Consider the following 17,411-nt stretch of genomic DNA (forward strand, 5'->3'; position numbering starts at 1 on the left):
AGGAGGCGTACAGGTTCGAACACTACAGAGAGCCTCAATCAGGTGTGATACAGAGGTCAGTCCATCTTGCAAATAACTGCTGTGTGTTAGGGAGGGGGCAATTAGCATAATTTACCACTGACACCAGCAAACAGGGACAGGAACACTACATTTACCCCCGTTACTCCTAATCATTCAATTCCTAACTTCATTCACTCAAAAATGAAATACACATGACCCGGCAGTTCTATTTCTGGGCATTTAATCTGAAGATAACAGAAACACTGTTTGGAAAGATACATGCACCCTCATGTTTAATGCAGCATTGTTTACAATAACCAGGATATAGAGCAACCTAGCTGTCCATTGACAGATGAGTGAACAAAGAAGATGTGGTATAGATAAAATATAACTCCGTCATAAAAAAAATAAAACTTGCCGTTTGCGCCAACACGCATGGACCTAGAGGGTATTATGATAAGTAAAATAATTTAGACAAAGATAATTACCATATGAACTTATTCATACATAGAATCTAAAAAAACAAGACAAACGAATAATGAACACAAAGTAGAAATAGATTCATAGATGCAGAGAACAAACGGACGGTTGCCAGCGGGGAGGGCAGTGGGGGATGGGCAAAAATGGAGAAGGGGACACAGAGGTACAAACCTCCAGTTATAAGATAAATAAGTCACAGGGTGTACAGCTTAGGAAATACAGCCAATAACATTGTGATGACTTTGTCCAGTGACAGATGGCTACTAGACTTTTCGTGGAGATCACTCAGTAAGGTATATAAATGTTGAATCACTATGTTGTAAACCTGAAACTCATATAATATTGTATGCCAACTATACTTCAATTAAAATTTTTTTGAAAGAATCATAAATCCTGTTGGGTAATACTTAGAGGAGGAGGTATTTTATATTTTGCTGATAGGAGCACAAATTAATGAAAATTTTCTGAACAGAAATTTGACTCATATATATATATACTCAAATGTGCACATATTTAATCTACAACTTTCACTTTTTAAACTATATCCTGCAGAAATAATTAGACATGTACACCAAAATGTATATACGGGGCAAGCAAAGGCTCACAGTTGCATTGTGACATTCTTTTGAGTTAATAAAGCTATTGTAATAATCAGACCTGTGTGGCTTTTTCTGTATGAACTGTAAACCTCTTTGGTCCACCCCTGTATGTTCACTAAAATATAATTTATGACAGCAATTAACAAAATTCCAGAAAACATAAAATTCTAACAGGGGATTTTTAAACCATCTCTACCTGAGACTGAATGCTATGTGGCCTTTAAAAATCATGTTTTCAAGAAAGATTTAATGACATAAAACAAAATTCATAACAATGAACAGTGGAAACAGGCAATATGCATAATAGTACATATAATATCGTGCCATTTTTAATTGCACAGAATAAAAGAATGGAAGGAAGTCAGCCAACAATAGCTATCTTTGAGTGGTATGATTGTGAAGGATATTGTTTCTTATCCTTTTCTGTAGTTTATGAATTCTTCAAAATGAATATTTTATAAGTTGAAAAGCAACAAAACATTTTCGAAAGTTAGTCATTCTCCTTTCCTGAAAAGTATGGGTGGCAAACTCAGAGTTGTGCAGTTGGGTGGGAGGTGGGGCGTTACCTACTCCTCAGGGCCTTTGGAGCGGGGAAGACCCCACAGCCATGTAGCCAGTAGGGCGGGTGGTCGATGTCAAGAGAGAAACAATAAGAATACTTCACACTGAGGAAGAAATTCTTAAAGTTGATAAATAGCTGAGTGCAGCTGGTTTTTTAAAAATGTTGTTTTTCTTGAAAACAAAAGTGTTATAAGAGGAATGAATTCCTGTTGTGATCAATTATTTCTTAAAAATGTTAATCTCTAAACTCTGGTTATATGGTCCCCTGTTGTGTCTTTGGTCATATTTGTGCTAAAATGTATCCTAGCCTTATTAAATTTCTAGATTCTTCAAAAGCAGGTCTGCTGCCCCAGTATACCAAATGCATTTTAAAATATTAGAATATAAGACATTTTTTAAAGAAGGTTACTTTCATGAAAGGTCATGTAGCAAGATATTGTTAACATATGTAAAGAAATTTAAAAATAGAAAACAAGGCATAAAATTACTGTTTTTAAGGAATCATGTATTGGACAGTTTTGCACAAGAATAGAAGGACCTTGACCTGGAATATTCAAAGGAGGCTTTATAAAGGAAATAATAATCCCTGAAGAGTAGCTGGGATTTAGGAAGGATGAAGGAAAGGTAAGGCTTTCATTGGGGAAAGATGTATCAGTTATCTATTGCTGTGTAAGAAATGACTCCAAAACATAGTGATTTAATACCACAATGATTCATTTGGAAGAGGAGAAGGAGGAAGACGACCTGAAGGAGGAAGAGGAGGAGGAGACAGTGATGACAGCAGCGACAGCTATGTATCTTTCTGATTACTTGTGTTGGATTTACTGAAAATCTTCTCAGATATGCCGAGACCATAGAAAGCAGTGGTACTGACCCTGTCTCCCTCACCTCCAGCCCTGCCCCCTTGTAAGGGACCTTACAGAAACCCTTGCAGCAAGATTGCAGCATCTTGGTCAGACAGACATGGCTTCCTACAAAATGAATGTCAGACTAGCACATGCTGTGCCAGGAAAATGCATGTAAGATTTGTGCTTAAATCCAATAGCTTTGTCCTCGGTTTCCGAGTTTGGGACCATCGGAGCAGCACAGCTGGCGGCTTCACTGGGCCAGTGCATCACTCAGTGGTCAATGATATCCTATTGTCTTGCAGAAAAAGCTCTTGAAGGCAAGAGAATGATGGGGTCATTTTGCCTGTACTGCTTGGGGCAGGAGAAGATTAGTCACTTCCAAAACTGCCTGACCTCTCTGCTCAGAGACCAGAGAATTCAGAGGAATCATGGGAGAAACTTTGAGGTTTTCTTTGTGAGGTTTTTACACATAATGATTTGGGGAAAGGGGCAAGGAAACCCTTGTACTTTTTTTTTTTAAGATTTCATTTATTTACTTGTAAAAGGAGGGGAAGGGAAGGAGAAAGAGAGGGAGAGAAACATCAGTATGTGAGAGATATATCCATTGGTTGCCTCTTGCACACCCCCAACTGGGGACCTGGCCCGCAATCCAGGCATGTGCCCCAACTAGGAATCAAATCAGCAACCTTTCGGTTTGAAGGCTAGTGCTCAATCCACTGAGCACACCAGCCAGGGTGAAACCTTCTGCTGTTGATGAGAAACTTTATAGCATGTACCCGACATTTTCCTATTATCAAATTCTGAAACTTCCAAAAGATAACTCTCATGGTAACCATACTCTTTAAGATGAGTATTGGTGTTGCGGGAGAGCTGATCTAGTACTTTCGTCAAACTCTACCCACTTTCCGTCTGTGCTCTGGAGTCCAGAGGAACTCCTATGCTCATGTGCAGAATTGACAAATGCTACAGATTGGCTGCCAATAGACTCTCTTCTGGTCGGAGAGTGTAGTGACATTTCTCTACCCAGCATGGGGAGTCGAGAGTCCATAAAAAATTTGTAAGTGACTGGAGAGTGAGATGAAGCTAATAACAATAAAAACATAATAAGAAATAAAATAATGATTCTACTATGCATAAAGTCCTTATATACCACACCGATGATACCAGTTCCTTCTCTCTTCTCCCTCTGCATCACAAGTTCATGACATCTTCTGGACCTCCTTAGTGCCAAAGACCCCTGCAGCACCCACTCTGCTTCACCAGTGCTTTCCACCTTTCCACTCGGATCCCAGCTACCGAGAGACGATGATACTTCGTTTCAGGTGTTGACGTAGCTGAGCTACGATCCCCAGCTGTTTGGTGAAACACCAGTGTAGGTGTTGCTGAGGAGATATTTTTCAGGTGTAACTATATTTACATCAGTAGACTTTGAAGAAGACAGATCACCCACTAGAATGTGGGTGGGCCTCATCCACTCAGGTGAAGACTGCAAGAGAAGAGACTGAAGTCCCTTGAAGAGAAGAAATTTTGCCCCCAGGACTGCCTTTGGACTCCAGATTGCAACATCAACTCCCGCTGGAATTTCTATGCTGTCGGTCTGCCCTGCACATTTTAGACACTCGAGCCCCTGCAACTGTGTGAGCCAATCCTGAAAATAAAGTTCTCTCTCTCTCTCTCTCTCTCTCTCTCTCTCTCTATATATATATATATATATATATATATATATATATATATATATATATATATATCTCCTATTGGTTCTGTTTGTCTGGAGAATCCTGACTAGTACAGAGACTAAAGAGAAGAGCCAGGGGAAAGTATGATTATTTTGCATAATCAGAAGGTATCCTGCAGTAAGAGACAGATACATCTTTCTTGCTGTTGATGGAAATGTGTAGAACAGGGTGAACCACATCCAAGAAGAGCGGATTCGAGGCTTTGACAGCCAGACACCCTTGATGTGTTTTGACTGAAAAGGGGAAAACACATTATGCCCTCCTCGGGTCTTCGCCACAGCCAGCGCGAACGTGGCAGTACAGTGCTGCAGAAAGGACCCCAGATTTGGGGACAGAGAGGTTTGAGGGGTTTATGTGCATTTCAAGAAATTATTTAACTCCTGAACATCTACAATATGGAGATAACATATTCCTCAGAGGATTTTTGTGAGAATTAAAGAAGATATGTAAAGTGGGTCTGACCTACATTTAATGTTCAAAGAAACCACAGCTGCTGCAAATGTTATCCTCATCGTTACTACACGCGTAGCATTGATGCTGCCTTGTAAGTTTCCGCATGTCTAGTTGAAAACCATTAAAATGACAGTAGGTGACATGGGCCAGTAAGCATCATCATAATAGTGTATTCAATATTATAATAGTAGTTATATTAGTTATAAATAGATATAGAGAGCGATATCATATAATATTAGATATTGAAAGTCTAGTATGTCTCAGGCAATATGCTGGTGCGTTGAATACCCACTCCTACTTCATTCTCACCACAACACAGAGGAGGAAAAGTAGCATCAGAAGAGTAAAAGAATGCTCTCAAGGTCACACAGCTAATCAATGGCAAAGCAGAAAGCAGCCTAGGTGTGTCAGACTCCAAAGCCCATGTTTTTGCTCCTTTCTGCATTACCACCACTGACTCTTAAGGGCAATCATCACCTGTACACAGGGAGTACGTCTGTTTTGTTCACACTGACATGCCTGGTGCCTTGCTTGGTGCCAAGCATACTGTGGATGCAGAGTACGTACTTGAAGGAAAGAAGAAAATAGTTTTCTTTGACGTTATTTTCTGCACATCAGTGGCAAAGAACTGTGTATTTCTCATACTTGCCTGGATGGTGAATGAAACAGGTTCTTGCCACACTCTCCCATCCACAACAAAGCCTTGGTTCGTCCCATCTGTGGCCACAAAAGTAAAGCAGTCAGTCTGGGAGTCCCCTCCGGCGTGCCTGTAGGCAACATTCCTGCTGTCCACGTCCCGCTGCGTGAAGTTGCGTTGAAGCAGCACTGTGCCCCGCAGGTAGAGCTGGCCACGCTGTGGGAGCTGGGCCAAAAGGAAGGTGAGGTTCTCCGCAGGACTGTCAGGGTCGGTCAGCTGCAGCAGGTCAGGGGAAAGCAGGCCTGTGGCCCCTTCGGCCAGTCTCAACCCCTTGTTCCTGGTCACCACAGGCAAGGCTCTGTCCACAGTTTCCAGCATGATCACAAACACCCCGTGCTTGGTCTGCAGCCCGTTGCTGACAATGAATCTGGCAAAGAGAGGCAAGGCAGCCTTCAGCATGGGTTCTTGTGTCACCATCTACTGGAATGAAATGATAACAACACACACCTTTACTAGAGGATACGTCGTGTTGGGGCTCAAATGAAAAATCAAGGGCAGGTCTTTCAGGAAGACACCATTCTGTTAAATAAGTCACTAGGTAACACATAAATCGCCCATTCCACGCCCAAAACATTTTCTACCATGGATGGTAGTCTCTTGTGGCACAGCAGGCAAAGGCTGCCAGTGATATTTCTCTGGTGTGTCGGGGCTTAGCATGGTTCCTTGCCCCACGGCGGAATTTCATGCCCAATTAGACCCACTGCATGTGTTTGAAGAGATCACTCATTTTATATAGTTATACTTTTGCAACTGTATTTTCTTTGTGGAATAAGCTAAGCTTTTAATACTGATAATTAGAGGCCAATTTAATCAAGGGCTGAGTAAGCTGAATTTGGCTAATTCACTGTATATGTTTGTGGTATATTTTCTAAGGTCACACTACTTAGCCAAGTAATCATGTCTAACTCATCTTTCCTTTCTGGGCTTCATTTTCACTCTTCTGCAAAGTGAAAGATGGACCAAATGATCACTGTGTACCATCCAGCTGTAAAATACTATGTGATGGTCTACTCCCTTACTTTTTCTCGTGCGTCTGCAATACACTTGCCTCTTACAAGGAATGTGGGAGTTATGATAGACAAGTAATCCCCACTTCCTTTAAAGCAAGGATTACTTCCCTGCTTTAAAGAAAAGAAAATTGCAGCAGAAAGGTTCAGAAATGTGGTGGAGATCCTAAGGCAAGTGGGCGACAGAACTAGGACTAGAACCTGGGTCTCTGAGCCCACACCTTCTGCTCTTGCAGAGTTATTAACACATGCTGGTTTGGCAAACCACGAGGGAAGAGCGGGAGCCTGGGCAGCACTGCAGAGTTGTGAAGAGGAAGCTGAAATGACATAAATTCAAGATAAGTAAAATCTCTCTCAGAGTCTTGAGTTTGGGATACCAGCATGTGCTTCTGATTATATCGATCATAAATCCCATTACACCCACCACTGCAAATCTCAAAATAACACCAATTTAAATGATTGTTAGAAAATTTCAATGTGTAATTTGTATTTTAAGAGGAATTGAGAATGTCATGAAATTAAGCAAACGAAATGCACTATTAAAACTCCAACAAGTTAGGAAATCACTACTCTCAAAATATAATTGACAAATTCACTATAGACCCCCCAAACTTGAAAATAATCACGAAGTCGTGTCTATTAGGTTTTCTCTATGTGCTATAGTTGCTAGAAATATTCGTGGGGTACATACTCTACGTTTCATGAATGTAAAAATCTCTAAAAATAATTTTAGCTGACTATAGCATTAAATTATATAAGAATTTTCTTTGGAGGTTCTTTTATTTTTTTGGTTAATTTTATTTTACTTATTTATTTATTTTAATTTGTACTGGATTTATTGGGGTGAAATTGATTAATAAAATTACATAGGTTTCCAGTGTACAATTCTATGACACATCATCTGTATATGGTACTGTGTGTTCGCCACCCGAAGTCAAGTCTCCTTCTGTCTCCATTTATCTCCCCTTTACCTTCTTCTACCTGCCCTACCCTGGAAGTTCATTTTTTAACTAGAGAAGAAATGGGGCTTTACTAATCTGATAAATTTAACTAACAAGTTTTTTCTTCTTTGTAAAATGTGTTTTGTCCTTCAAGGTTTGAGGGTGGTTGCTGTGCTTTGGAACTTGAAGAAACCTGGAACCAGGTTGTGTGAGCACAAGGAGGCGACCAGTGTGCCCGAGGCACAGGGCTGAGGGGGATGAGCAGCTGGACCAAAAGTAAAGAGAGATGAGTTTGGCTGACCCAGATTTTGCTGTGAAGGCTGGGCTAAAATTTTTGAGCTTCTTTAATGATCTAGTTGATAAGACTGTGTACAAGGAAAATAAAGGAATCTATGTCCAAAAAGTTTAAAACGCTAAGAGAAATATAACAAACAAAGCAAATCTCAACATCTTACACAACTAGATTTATAAAGAATATACCCTGTTATTTTTTTCCCACAGTATTATTTTATAGTTTGAATAAGGGGATTGAATTAACTTTGGAATTGTAGATTGAGAAAAATCACCTTGTTTCCTTAAAACAAAACCATCAATTTTCCTTTTGTAAAGCTGAACTTCTGATAAATAATTTCTAAACAAATGGGGTAATTTTACTGCTAGATTATGAACTGTTTACAAAATCAGTTATTTTTTAAAAAGTCAATACAAGAGGAACCAAGATGGCGGCGTAGGTAGACACACTGCGCCTCCTCACACAACCAGAACTGACAGAGAATCGAACAGCAAGGGGGACCAACACCAAGGAAATAGAAAATAAACATACATCCAGACCGGTAGGAGGGGCAGAGACAGGCACCAGGGTGGAGAGGACTCGCGTGGCTGTGGTGGGACTGAGACTGGCGGAGTGTGGGACAAATGGCGCAGGCAGTCCGAGCACTAGCAGACCCTGCAGCCCCACATTCGAGCAGATAAACCGAGAGGGCCGGACTCAGAGTGGCCGAGAGTGGGGCAGGCCGAGTGGCGGGTAGCACCCTGCAGCACCACATTCGCCCACAGATAAACCTGATGAACGGCGGGCAACGAAGCAGACCGCGCAACCCAGGGCTCCACCTCAGGGAAATAAAGCCTCAAACCTCTGATTGAAAGCGCCCCTGGGGGTTGGGGCGGCAGCAGGAGAGACTCCCAGCCTCACAGGAGAGGTTGTTGGAGAGACCCACAGGGGCCTAGAGTGTGCACAGGCCCGCTTACTCGGGAACCAGTACCAGAGTGGCCCAGTTTGATTGTGGGTATCGGAGTGAAAGATTGAAATCCGGAGGAGAGTGAGGCCGGTGCTATTGCTCCCACTTGGCCCCTCCCCCACGTACAGCGTCACAGCGCAGCGACCAGCACTACCCCACCCCGGTGAACACCTAAGGCTCCGCCCCTTAAAGTAACAGATGCGCCAAGACAAACAAACAAAAAAAAAAATGGCCCAAATGACAGAACACTTCAAAGCTCCAGAAAAAATACAACTAAGCGATGAAGAGATAGCCAACCTATCGGATGCACAGTTCAAAGCACTGGTTATCGATATGCTCACAGACTTGGTTGAATCTGTTCAAAAAACAGATGAAAAAATGAAGCCTATGCTAAGAGAAACAAAGGAAAATGTACAGGGAACCAATAGTGATGAGAAGGAAACTGGGACTCAGATCAATGGTATGGACCAGAAGGAAGAAACAAACATCCAACCAGAAAAGAATGAAGAAACAAGAACTTGGAAAAATGAGGAGAGGCTTAGGAACCTCCAGAACACCTTGAAACGTTCCAACATCCAAATTATAGGGGTGCCAGAAGGAGAAGAGGAAGAACAAAAAATTGAAAACTTATTTGAACAAATAATGGAGAACTTCCCCGATCTGGCAAAGGAAATAGACTTCTGGGAAGTCCAGGAAGCTCAGAGAGTCCCAAAGAAGCTGGACCCAAGGAGGAACAAAACAAGGCACATCATAATTACATTACCCAAGATTAAACGCAAGGACCTACGTCCAAGATTACTGTATCCAGCAAAGCTATCATTTAGAATGGAAGGGAAGATAAAGTGGTTCTCAGATAAGGTCAAGTTAAAGAAGCTCATCATCACCAAGCCCTTATTATATGAAATGTTAAAGGGAGTTACCTAAGAAAAAGAAGATCAAAAATAGGAACAGTAAAAATGACAGCAAACTCACAGTTATTAACGACCACACATAAAGCAAAAACGAGAGCAAACTAGGCAAACAACTAGAACATGAAGGTTGGAATAAGTAGCATAGATGATAGGTGGAAAATAGACAGGGGGAGGGTAAAAATAGGGTAGGAAATGTAGAAGCCAAAGAACTTATAAGTATGACCCATGGACATGAACTACGGGGGGGGGCGGGGAATGTGGGAGGGAGGGGGGTGGGCAGGATGGAGTGGAGTGGGGGGAGAAATGGGACAACTGTAATAGCATAATCAATAAATGTACTTTTTTTAAAAAAGTCAATACAAAACATACCCAGAAAAATATCTGTGTTCCACTTTTTACCTCTTAGTCTCCTTGACCGTGTCAAAGACCAAGTGATGCGCATTTTTAGGTATACAAGTCATGGTCGATTCCCCAGGGAAAGCTGTCCATGGAATTATGACTTCACTCTGTTCTTTCCCTGTTACTTTCTCATATGTCCTCCCTGGAGCCTATCATCTGACTCGAGGTAAAACCAGGAGGAGACTAGGCATTCTCCCCATGCTTCCAATTGCCCCTTTTTCCACTTGACCCACCCAGAAACTCGTTTCATGTCTCCCATTTTACCCTACTTCACAAATAAAGTGGTTCTCCATTCCCTACCAGATCCCTATATCAAATGTGCCCTTGCAGGGAACTTTAAGCCAGACATTTATAGCTGAGAACAAATTTAAGCCAAGGGGTGCATATTTTTAGTATTAGCATTAATTGTGGGATTAAAGACTTTGTGCCCCATTAAAACCTGTCAAATACCAGCAGAGAAGGAAGGGGAAAGCCAGCAGGGGCGGGTTCAGGAGCCAGGAGGTAAGTGGGTCACTGCCGGGGCTCAGCCAGAGGTAGCCACGCTGCTTATCTGATTCTGACTGTTCTCTCTAGAGACTCAATTCTGACCATGCCTGGCCGGTCCGCAAAGCTCATTCTCAGGATGGCTGCATTTACTTCTATGAGTGTGTGACCTGTTGTGAAGTTGTCTTAGGATCCAGGCCGTCCTCTCTGCCTGATGATGGGGATCTGACCACGTTGAAAATGGGCAGCCTGACATAGACAGATGGGACTAAGGGCAAGCTGGGCAGGGGCCATAGAGGAGAAAGAAATACGTTTACTGAGGCCAGTGTTCCCAGCTGGGACACCAAGGCAGCTGTCTGCACCGACCTAAAGCTAATAAGCCAGTAGTGAAAAGGATGCAATTTCTAAACATGACTCGATCAAACACATCATTCACTTTCATGAGGAACAATGCAAACTACTCACAGGCAGAGAAACACTATCAGAGAGAGACAGGGTGGACGGTCATGGTTGGCTTCCAGACAAAGCAAGCCTAGCAGAACAAGTGTGACAAGGTCGGCGCTGCTCATGTCTGCAAAGGCTAACCAGGTGATCTTCCAAAGGCTCCCCTGGCTCCCTCGCAAAGAAACCCTCCAAATATATTCTCAAGTTTTAAAACAGCAACGCCATTGCTATAATGGCACCCATCCCAAGGTTAAAAAGCCAGTGGTATCGAGGTAGCAGCTCCTTCTGTGGCTCTATTCTGTTTAATTTCCTTTATTACACTTTCCTGAGAAAAGACAGCCAAGATGACCATTGTTCTCATGAAATTTGGGGAATGACTCTCAGATTTGCCTGGGTGCCTGCCTGGTCTGATTTCACCATTACCATGGTGCTTTCAAGCTTTCTGCATTTCCTGGCAATAGAGTTGGCTGAAGAATCTGCCATCTGTCATGGCATTTACAGGATAAAAATGGAATCATAAATAGAGCCAGTTCCTCAGGGGAAAAAAAAAGTCCAGCCGGCATGTCAAAATGGGGGATATTAGCATGTTCTTTTAGTGCACGGCTGCCAGGAGCTGAAGTCAGCTTGCTAATCACTTGGTGTCATCTGTCCTAGAATGTGCTGCCAAATCTCTCTTCCAAGCCAGCAGCACCAAACAATGCTGGAGAAATTTATGATTCGCAAAATATTTCTGCAGAAGGTAAAATCTGATCATTAAACTCCCCCCTCGCCCCATTTAATTAATGCTGCCATACCTTACACTAAAAAAGAGGAGAGAGAAAAATCCTCTGCCACAGAATTTATCTCTTCGACCCAGCCAAATTTCTTGCCAGATTTAACAGCAAGCGACATAAATTTAGGTGATTAGATCGGTTGCATATATTTAATTTTTAAAAAGCACAATGATCACACTTTCATTAAAACAGGCTTTCAGCTTTGGTTCTGTGCCACCTGACAAACAACACAGCGGCCCGTGATTGGGCTAGGGAGTGGCGAGATTAGAACGAGGGTCTCGGGCAGATGCTAGCTCTTCCATTATAAATATGCAAAACTGCTGGCCAAACATCAGAACGACACGGTGAGGACGTTCCTTCGCACACGTGCAGATTTTCCACAAATTAGGGGTACAATGAGGTATAACGGACGGAACTCTCCAAAACGAGATCTCAGCCCCAATTCAGCCCTGATTCTCGGTTATTTCAGCTTAGCTGACTTTCTTTGCCTGACAGACCCTGTTTTCTCATGTATAACATGGCAATAAACCACCTCCCTCAAGGTGGAGGTGTGAGGACATGATATGCAGAAAGGGTCTAGACCACTGCCTGATGCACTGCAGGTGTCCGAGCAATACTGTCTTCCCTACACACAAATGAAAGGATTGGATGAAATCACTGCTCTCAACCTTCGTTATTTATTTTCTCCCTGTAGACCTGTTGCCGAATCTTGAGTCGTTCCAACATTACCTTCATAATTTTTACCATTTGCTTATGTTTCCTGTTCTCTTATTGCTTAATACTTTGCTTCATATTAACTCACTCTTTTACTTCAATAAATGTACTTAAAAGGAAATGTTTCAACTACTAAAAACTTAATCAGCATAAATACTATAAAATACATAGAGGAAAAGAATGTTTTTTAATTCTAGCTGGATATTGTTGCCCAATGGCTTGGAGCCTGAGGCCTGTGCTTGCTCTGTTAAAAAGGGAAAACAGTAAATATTGAAAAGCTGTTAAGGACAGATTAGCCCAGGCCTAAGACTTCCCTCTGGAAACAGCCCAGAGCATGGAGAAGACGAAAAGGGAGTAGTTTTTCCCTCTGGCCCCTCCTCTTCCTGGACCAGCCTGCCTTATTTTGCACCCTTCTATCACTGGCCGTACAAATAACACTTTGGGAAATAGGGCCACAGCATTTCTGCTAAAAGAAAACCTTGCTCAGACGAACATCAAAAACTATGAACAGTAAAATGACAACAAATGCACAACTATCAATAACTGAACTTAAAAAAAAAACTAAGCAAACAACTAGAACAGGAACAGAATCAGAGAAATGGACATCATATAGAGGGTTTTCAGTGGGGAGCGGGAGGGGAAGGGGAAAAATAGGGGGAGGAAGGTACAGGGAATAAGAAACATAATTGGTAGTCATAAAATAGATGGAGAAAGGTTAAGAATGGTATAGGAAACAGAGAAGTCAAAGAACTTATATGTACAATCGATGGACATGAACTAAGGTGGGGGGGATGCTGGAGAGTTTGGGGGTGCAGGGCAGAGGGGGGGACAAAGGGGGAAAAATTGGGGAAACTGTAATAGCATAATCAATAAAATCTACTTCAAAAAAAAAAAAGAAGTCCAGTGTGTGAAACAAACCAAAAATCAAATGATCAAAACAAAGCCCTATTAGTAAGCTGGGGTGAGGGACCAGGGCCCCACCAACTCAGCCCCTTCATTTCCTGTCTCAGGGAAACTCTGAGAGGGCGTCTGCACATCCTCAAAACTGCAGAACACAGTCCTTAGAGCAGGGGACTGGGCCGGCCCAGTGCCTGCTGGTCCCGACTGCATTAGAGCCCCCTGGAGAGCTCATGAAAATACACAGTCCTTAGACAGGGCTTACCAAAGTCAGGTCTCTGCAGTGAGGCCCAAGAATTTGTACTTCGATAAATCTCGCAGGTAACTCTGAGAATCTAGAAAGTTAGGGTTCCTGGGATAAACAATTTCTAAAGTACCATCTAGTAAGATTTTCTATGGATGTGAATTAGGAAAGTTTCACAGTATCACCCAATGTGAAAATACTGTTTTTCATGCTTAGTTCATCACCACCATCTGATTAATACCTAACACTCATTTTTTAACATCTTTACACATTTATTCATCAATAAGGTTATAAATGTCTTCAGTAGGCTCTCTGGTGGGCACTGACTCGGGGGAGTGGGAATAGATGAGAGCCGAGTTCGAGAGACAAGCATAAAATTAGAAGCCCCGATCTGATACACATGGACTAAACCCAGGAGCAACCATGCTTCCCCTTATGGGAACGGGGGTGGTGGGGGAGAACAATCTTTGTTGTCAACTTCTTTCCTCCCTTACGTTTATGCTTGGTGTTAACAAAACTGGAGGTCAAAGGGGGCCAGGGAAAAAACAGAATAAAAAATGACAACAACAACAATAGTAATAATAGCAGCTAATACTCATTTTGTCCTTTCTATGTGCCACATATTATTTTAAGTACTTTACATGCACAAGCTCATTTAAACCTCCCAACAATGCCGTGAGGCAAGTACTACGAGCATCGTTCCTTTTCTCAGGAGAGGACACCAGGCACAGGACCCGAGTGACTTGCTGAGGGTAGTTGCGGATGAGTGGGCGAAGGGGTGAAGGCAGCCACTGCCCCGAGCCTGCGCTGCCGTGGTCACACTGCGCCACTTCTGGGGCAGAAGACCCAGTGTGGAGAGGAACCCCCACGTCTCATGTTTTATTTAGTTGATGACTAGTGACATTCAAGACTGAATTGGTTAGGAAGATATTGATTAATCAAATGATTATCAAATGATTATCTGTTTGTTAAGGATATTTGTCAAGAGAAAAAAAAGTATGAGTTCAAACTTCCCTGGATTTTTTAACAGTTCAACTATCCAAAATCTTAATTCTAAATGCTACAAAGGCAAGCAAAAATCATTTTACTGACCTTTAAACAGTGTTTATCAGAGCAGACATATTGAATTAGGCAGATAAAGATGTATGAGAGTAGTATTTGAACACGGGCGTATTGGTGCACTTTACAATTTGTGGGAAACCACTGAAGAAGGCGGAAGTATGCTGCCTTTGTGGTATTTGATAGCGCTTTGTGAAGGCTGTGTTCTGACATGGTGGAAACCATTCAGAAGCCCTGCGTGTACAACAGGTGAACCAAAGCTCTCAGGGCCTCCTCCTTAATTGCTAAAACTCAAGGCTGGGTGTGCACCGCGGTTCCCCCAAAGGCCAGCCCCGGATTTCTTGGTTCTTGTCCGAGCCCTGAAGACATGTATTTCCATCACGGACGTCACCTCCGCCACCCCTGAGAATGGCTGGATGATGGGCCCTCTAGAGTTTATCCTGCTTTCTGTGACTGGAACCAGATCTCAGTATTTTCAGTGAACGGAGACGTTCATTAATGTCGTATTTTTGCCTGTTCACCAGATTGTTATTCATTCCAATGATTTATTTGATACACAATCCTTGAACAGGTGCACAGCCCCCAATTACAACATTGTTTCTATGGGGAAATGCGATCCACTGCATGACAGCATGATTTATGATGCAGTTCGCCAAACGCACTGTGTCACAAGGCAGGATCTGCTTATGCCAAGTGTTTACTAGTAAATACCTTTCCTCGTATAGAAAAACATACTCAAAAAAGTGGCGAATTCCTTTTCTGTCTCCCCTTAGATGGTATCCTCAGGTCCTCACTTTCCTCCTCATAGAACAGCTTGCATCTAAATCTGCTTATGTGTTTATTTTTAAACAAGCCCTAATTTCTTGCCTTGCTGCTGTCATTTTAATTGTGCACCTTCACCTTTATACAGCGAGGTAGTAGAAGAGGAACGCAGATATACCAGAGCTGGAAAAGGACTCATTTTTCCCTCCTTTTGTCTTTCTAAGCACTAATTCAGGAAAGGGGTTAGGAAACATTTCCTGTGGGCTCACCTGAACGTGTCCGTGGGGACAGGTGCCTTCCTGTTGTGTGCATAGCAGACGGTCTGCCCGGCTACATCCATTTGGCTGAAGCTTGTAATGGGGACTCCAGGATAGAGGGCGTATTCCACTTGGCCATACTGCGGTGGGGAGGTGATGACGAAGAGCAGTTCCTCGGGCTTGTCTGTTCCATCCACAGCGAGGAGAGTGGTGGTCGTCAAAAAGCCTCTGCCACCTTTAGGCACCACAAGTGGCTTTGCAACGATGACAATATCACCTACACAGCAGAAAAGGTTGTGGTCAAGGACCCAATTTAAAAAAAATCACAATGTCCAAGGTAAAAAAAAAAAAAAGGCCAAACGGTGCAGAAATCAAACCTAACATGGTGTAGAAAGGTTTATATAACTATAATTAATGAAAGAATTAGGCAAAAGCTATGAGAGGATATGACACAGAAGAGGAAACACATATGGCCAATAAAAATACAAATAGATGATCAATCTCAATAACCATGGAAATATAAATCAAGATCACAATAAGCTACCATCTCATAACCCACTTTTGATTAGCAAAAATGGAGAAATCTGATGATGCAAAGTGTTGAAGAGGATGGAGATCAAGAGAATCATTCATATGATTCTGGTAGGAGAATAGACTGGTACACAATTTGGCGTGATTTTGCAAAGAGGTGAATGTCACAAACTCCTTGAGCCAGTAACTCAGCCCCAGCTGTGTCGTGGAGAGAAGCGCGCCCTTGCACCGGGAGGCATGTGCCAGGAAGGTCACTGCAGCAGAGCTTGTAATTGAAAACGCTGGAGACAACCCAAACACTTTCTCAAAAAGTGAGTTCGTGAGCACACTATTCGTGCAAATAAATCTAACACAGTAGCAAAACGGATGAACCACAGCTATACGCAGCAACACAGATACAGCTCACTAACAGTTCTGTGAGCCAGTCCCAGAAAACCATCCACAAAAGTAAGGAAATAATTAACACAAAATTTAGGATGGAGGATGGGGAGAGAACAGAGGTAGATGTTGGCTACTGTTCGTATCTTAATCCTTGAATTGCATGGTGATTGCACAGGTGTTTACTATAAATTTTTAAAAGAATGTATGAGTGAGAATATGAATGAGTGAAGCAGGGTGGGTCACACATGGACTAACAATGATGCAGTGTTTCACAATTAAGAATTATAATCCAATTTTGTTCATTAAAAAGTAATCACATCTAAACTATAGAGCTTCTACTGTATGCCAGGCACAAGCCTAAGGGCTCGTACATCTTCACACCAGCACTGTAAGGTAGGGTATTGTGGCACTTCCCAGTTTATAAATGAGGGAACTAAGATATAGAAATGCTAACTCATTTGTTAATTGTTATGCAGTTAATACAAGGTGGAGCTAGAATCTGTACTCAAGCTATCTGACTTGAGCACAAACTTAAACACTCTATTATTTTGTTTCCTCTCTTTAGTATACAAGGATTTCTTACACTTCAACACTAAATATGTAAATATCCAAAAGGAAATATGGGTGAAGGAAATGCCAAACCAATTCTAAATTAAAAAAATACAAAAGGTCAATAAAATTCTGAAAAGCTGTTCAGTCCCATGAGGACATGAAAAGTGGGACTAAAACACCAAGCAGATGTAGCTTTAGCCCAGGGGCCCTCCTGAGGGCGGTTCTGCCTCCCCCAGGTGACACGTGGCCATGTCTGGGGACATTCTCGTCATCATAACTGGGCGGTGCTATTGGCTTCTAGCACAGAGAGGCCAAAGATGCTGCTAAACATTCTACAATGCACAAGAAAGTCCACTACGATGAAGAATTATTCACCCCACTGTGCCAATATTGAGAAAACCTGGTTTAGACAATCAAATTGCTCTTTTCGGTATACTATGCTTT

At 42.3% G+C, this 17,411-nt stretch overlaps 1 protein-coding gene across 9 annotated transcripts in view; it reads right to left on the bottom strand.

Annotated features, from left to right (window-relative positions):
* Nucleotides 1-17,411, bottom strand: part of FREM1 (FRAS1 related extracellular matrix 1) — a 161,159-nt gene that overhangs the window by 38,435 nt on the left and 105,313 nt on the right. For 5 of the 9 annotated variants that reach the window (XM_053924556.2, XM_053924550.2, XM_053924551.1 and 2 more), the window contains 2 exons: nucleotides 15,516-15,780; nucleotides 5,327-5,741 (listed from right to left, as the gene is read on the bottom strand). In XM_053924556.2, the coding sequence (XP_053780531.1) occupies nucleotides 5,327-5,741; nucleotides 15,516-15,780 (680 nt within the window). Of the gene's footprint in view, nucleotides 1-5,326; nucleotides 5,795-15,515; nucleotides 15,781-17,411 lie in introns of those variants that run through there. The other 4 variants (XM_045193734.2, XM_045193733.2, XM_053924573.2 and 1 more) reach the window with 4 other exon arrangements.

The sequence above is a fragment of the Desmodus rotundus genome, chromosome 1 (genome assembly GCF_022682495.2).
Source record: "Desmodus rotundus isolate HL8 chromosome 1, HLdesRot8A.1, whole genome shotgun sequence".
NCBI lineage: Eukaryota > Metazoa > Chordata > Mammalia > Chiroptera > Phyllostomidae > Desmodus > Desmodus rotundus.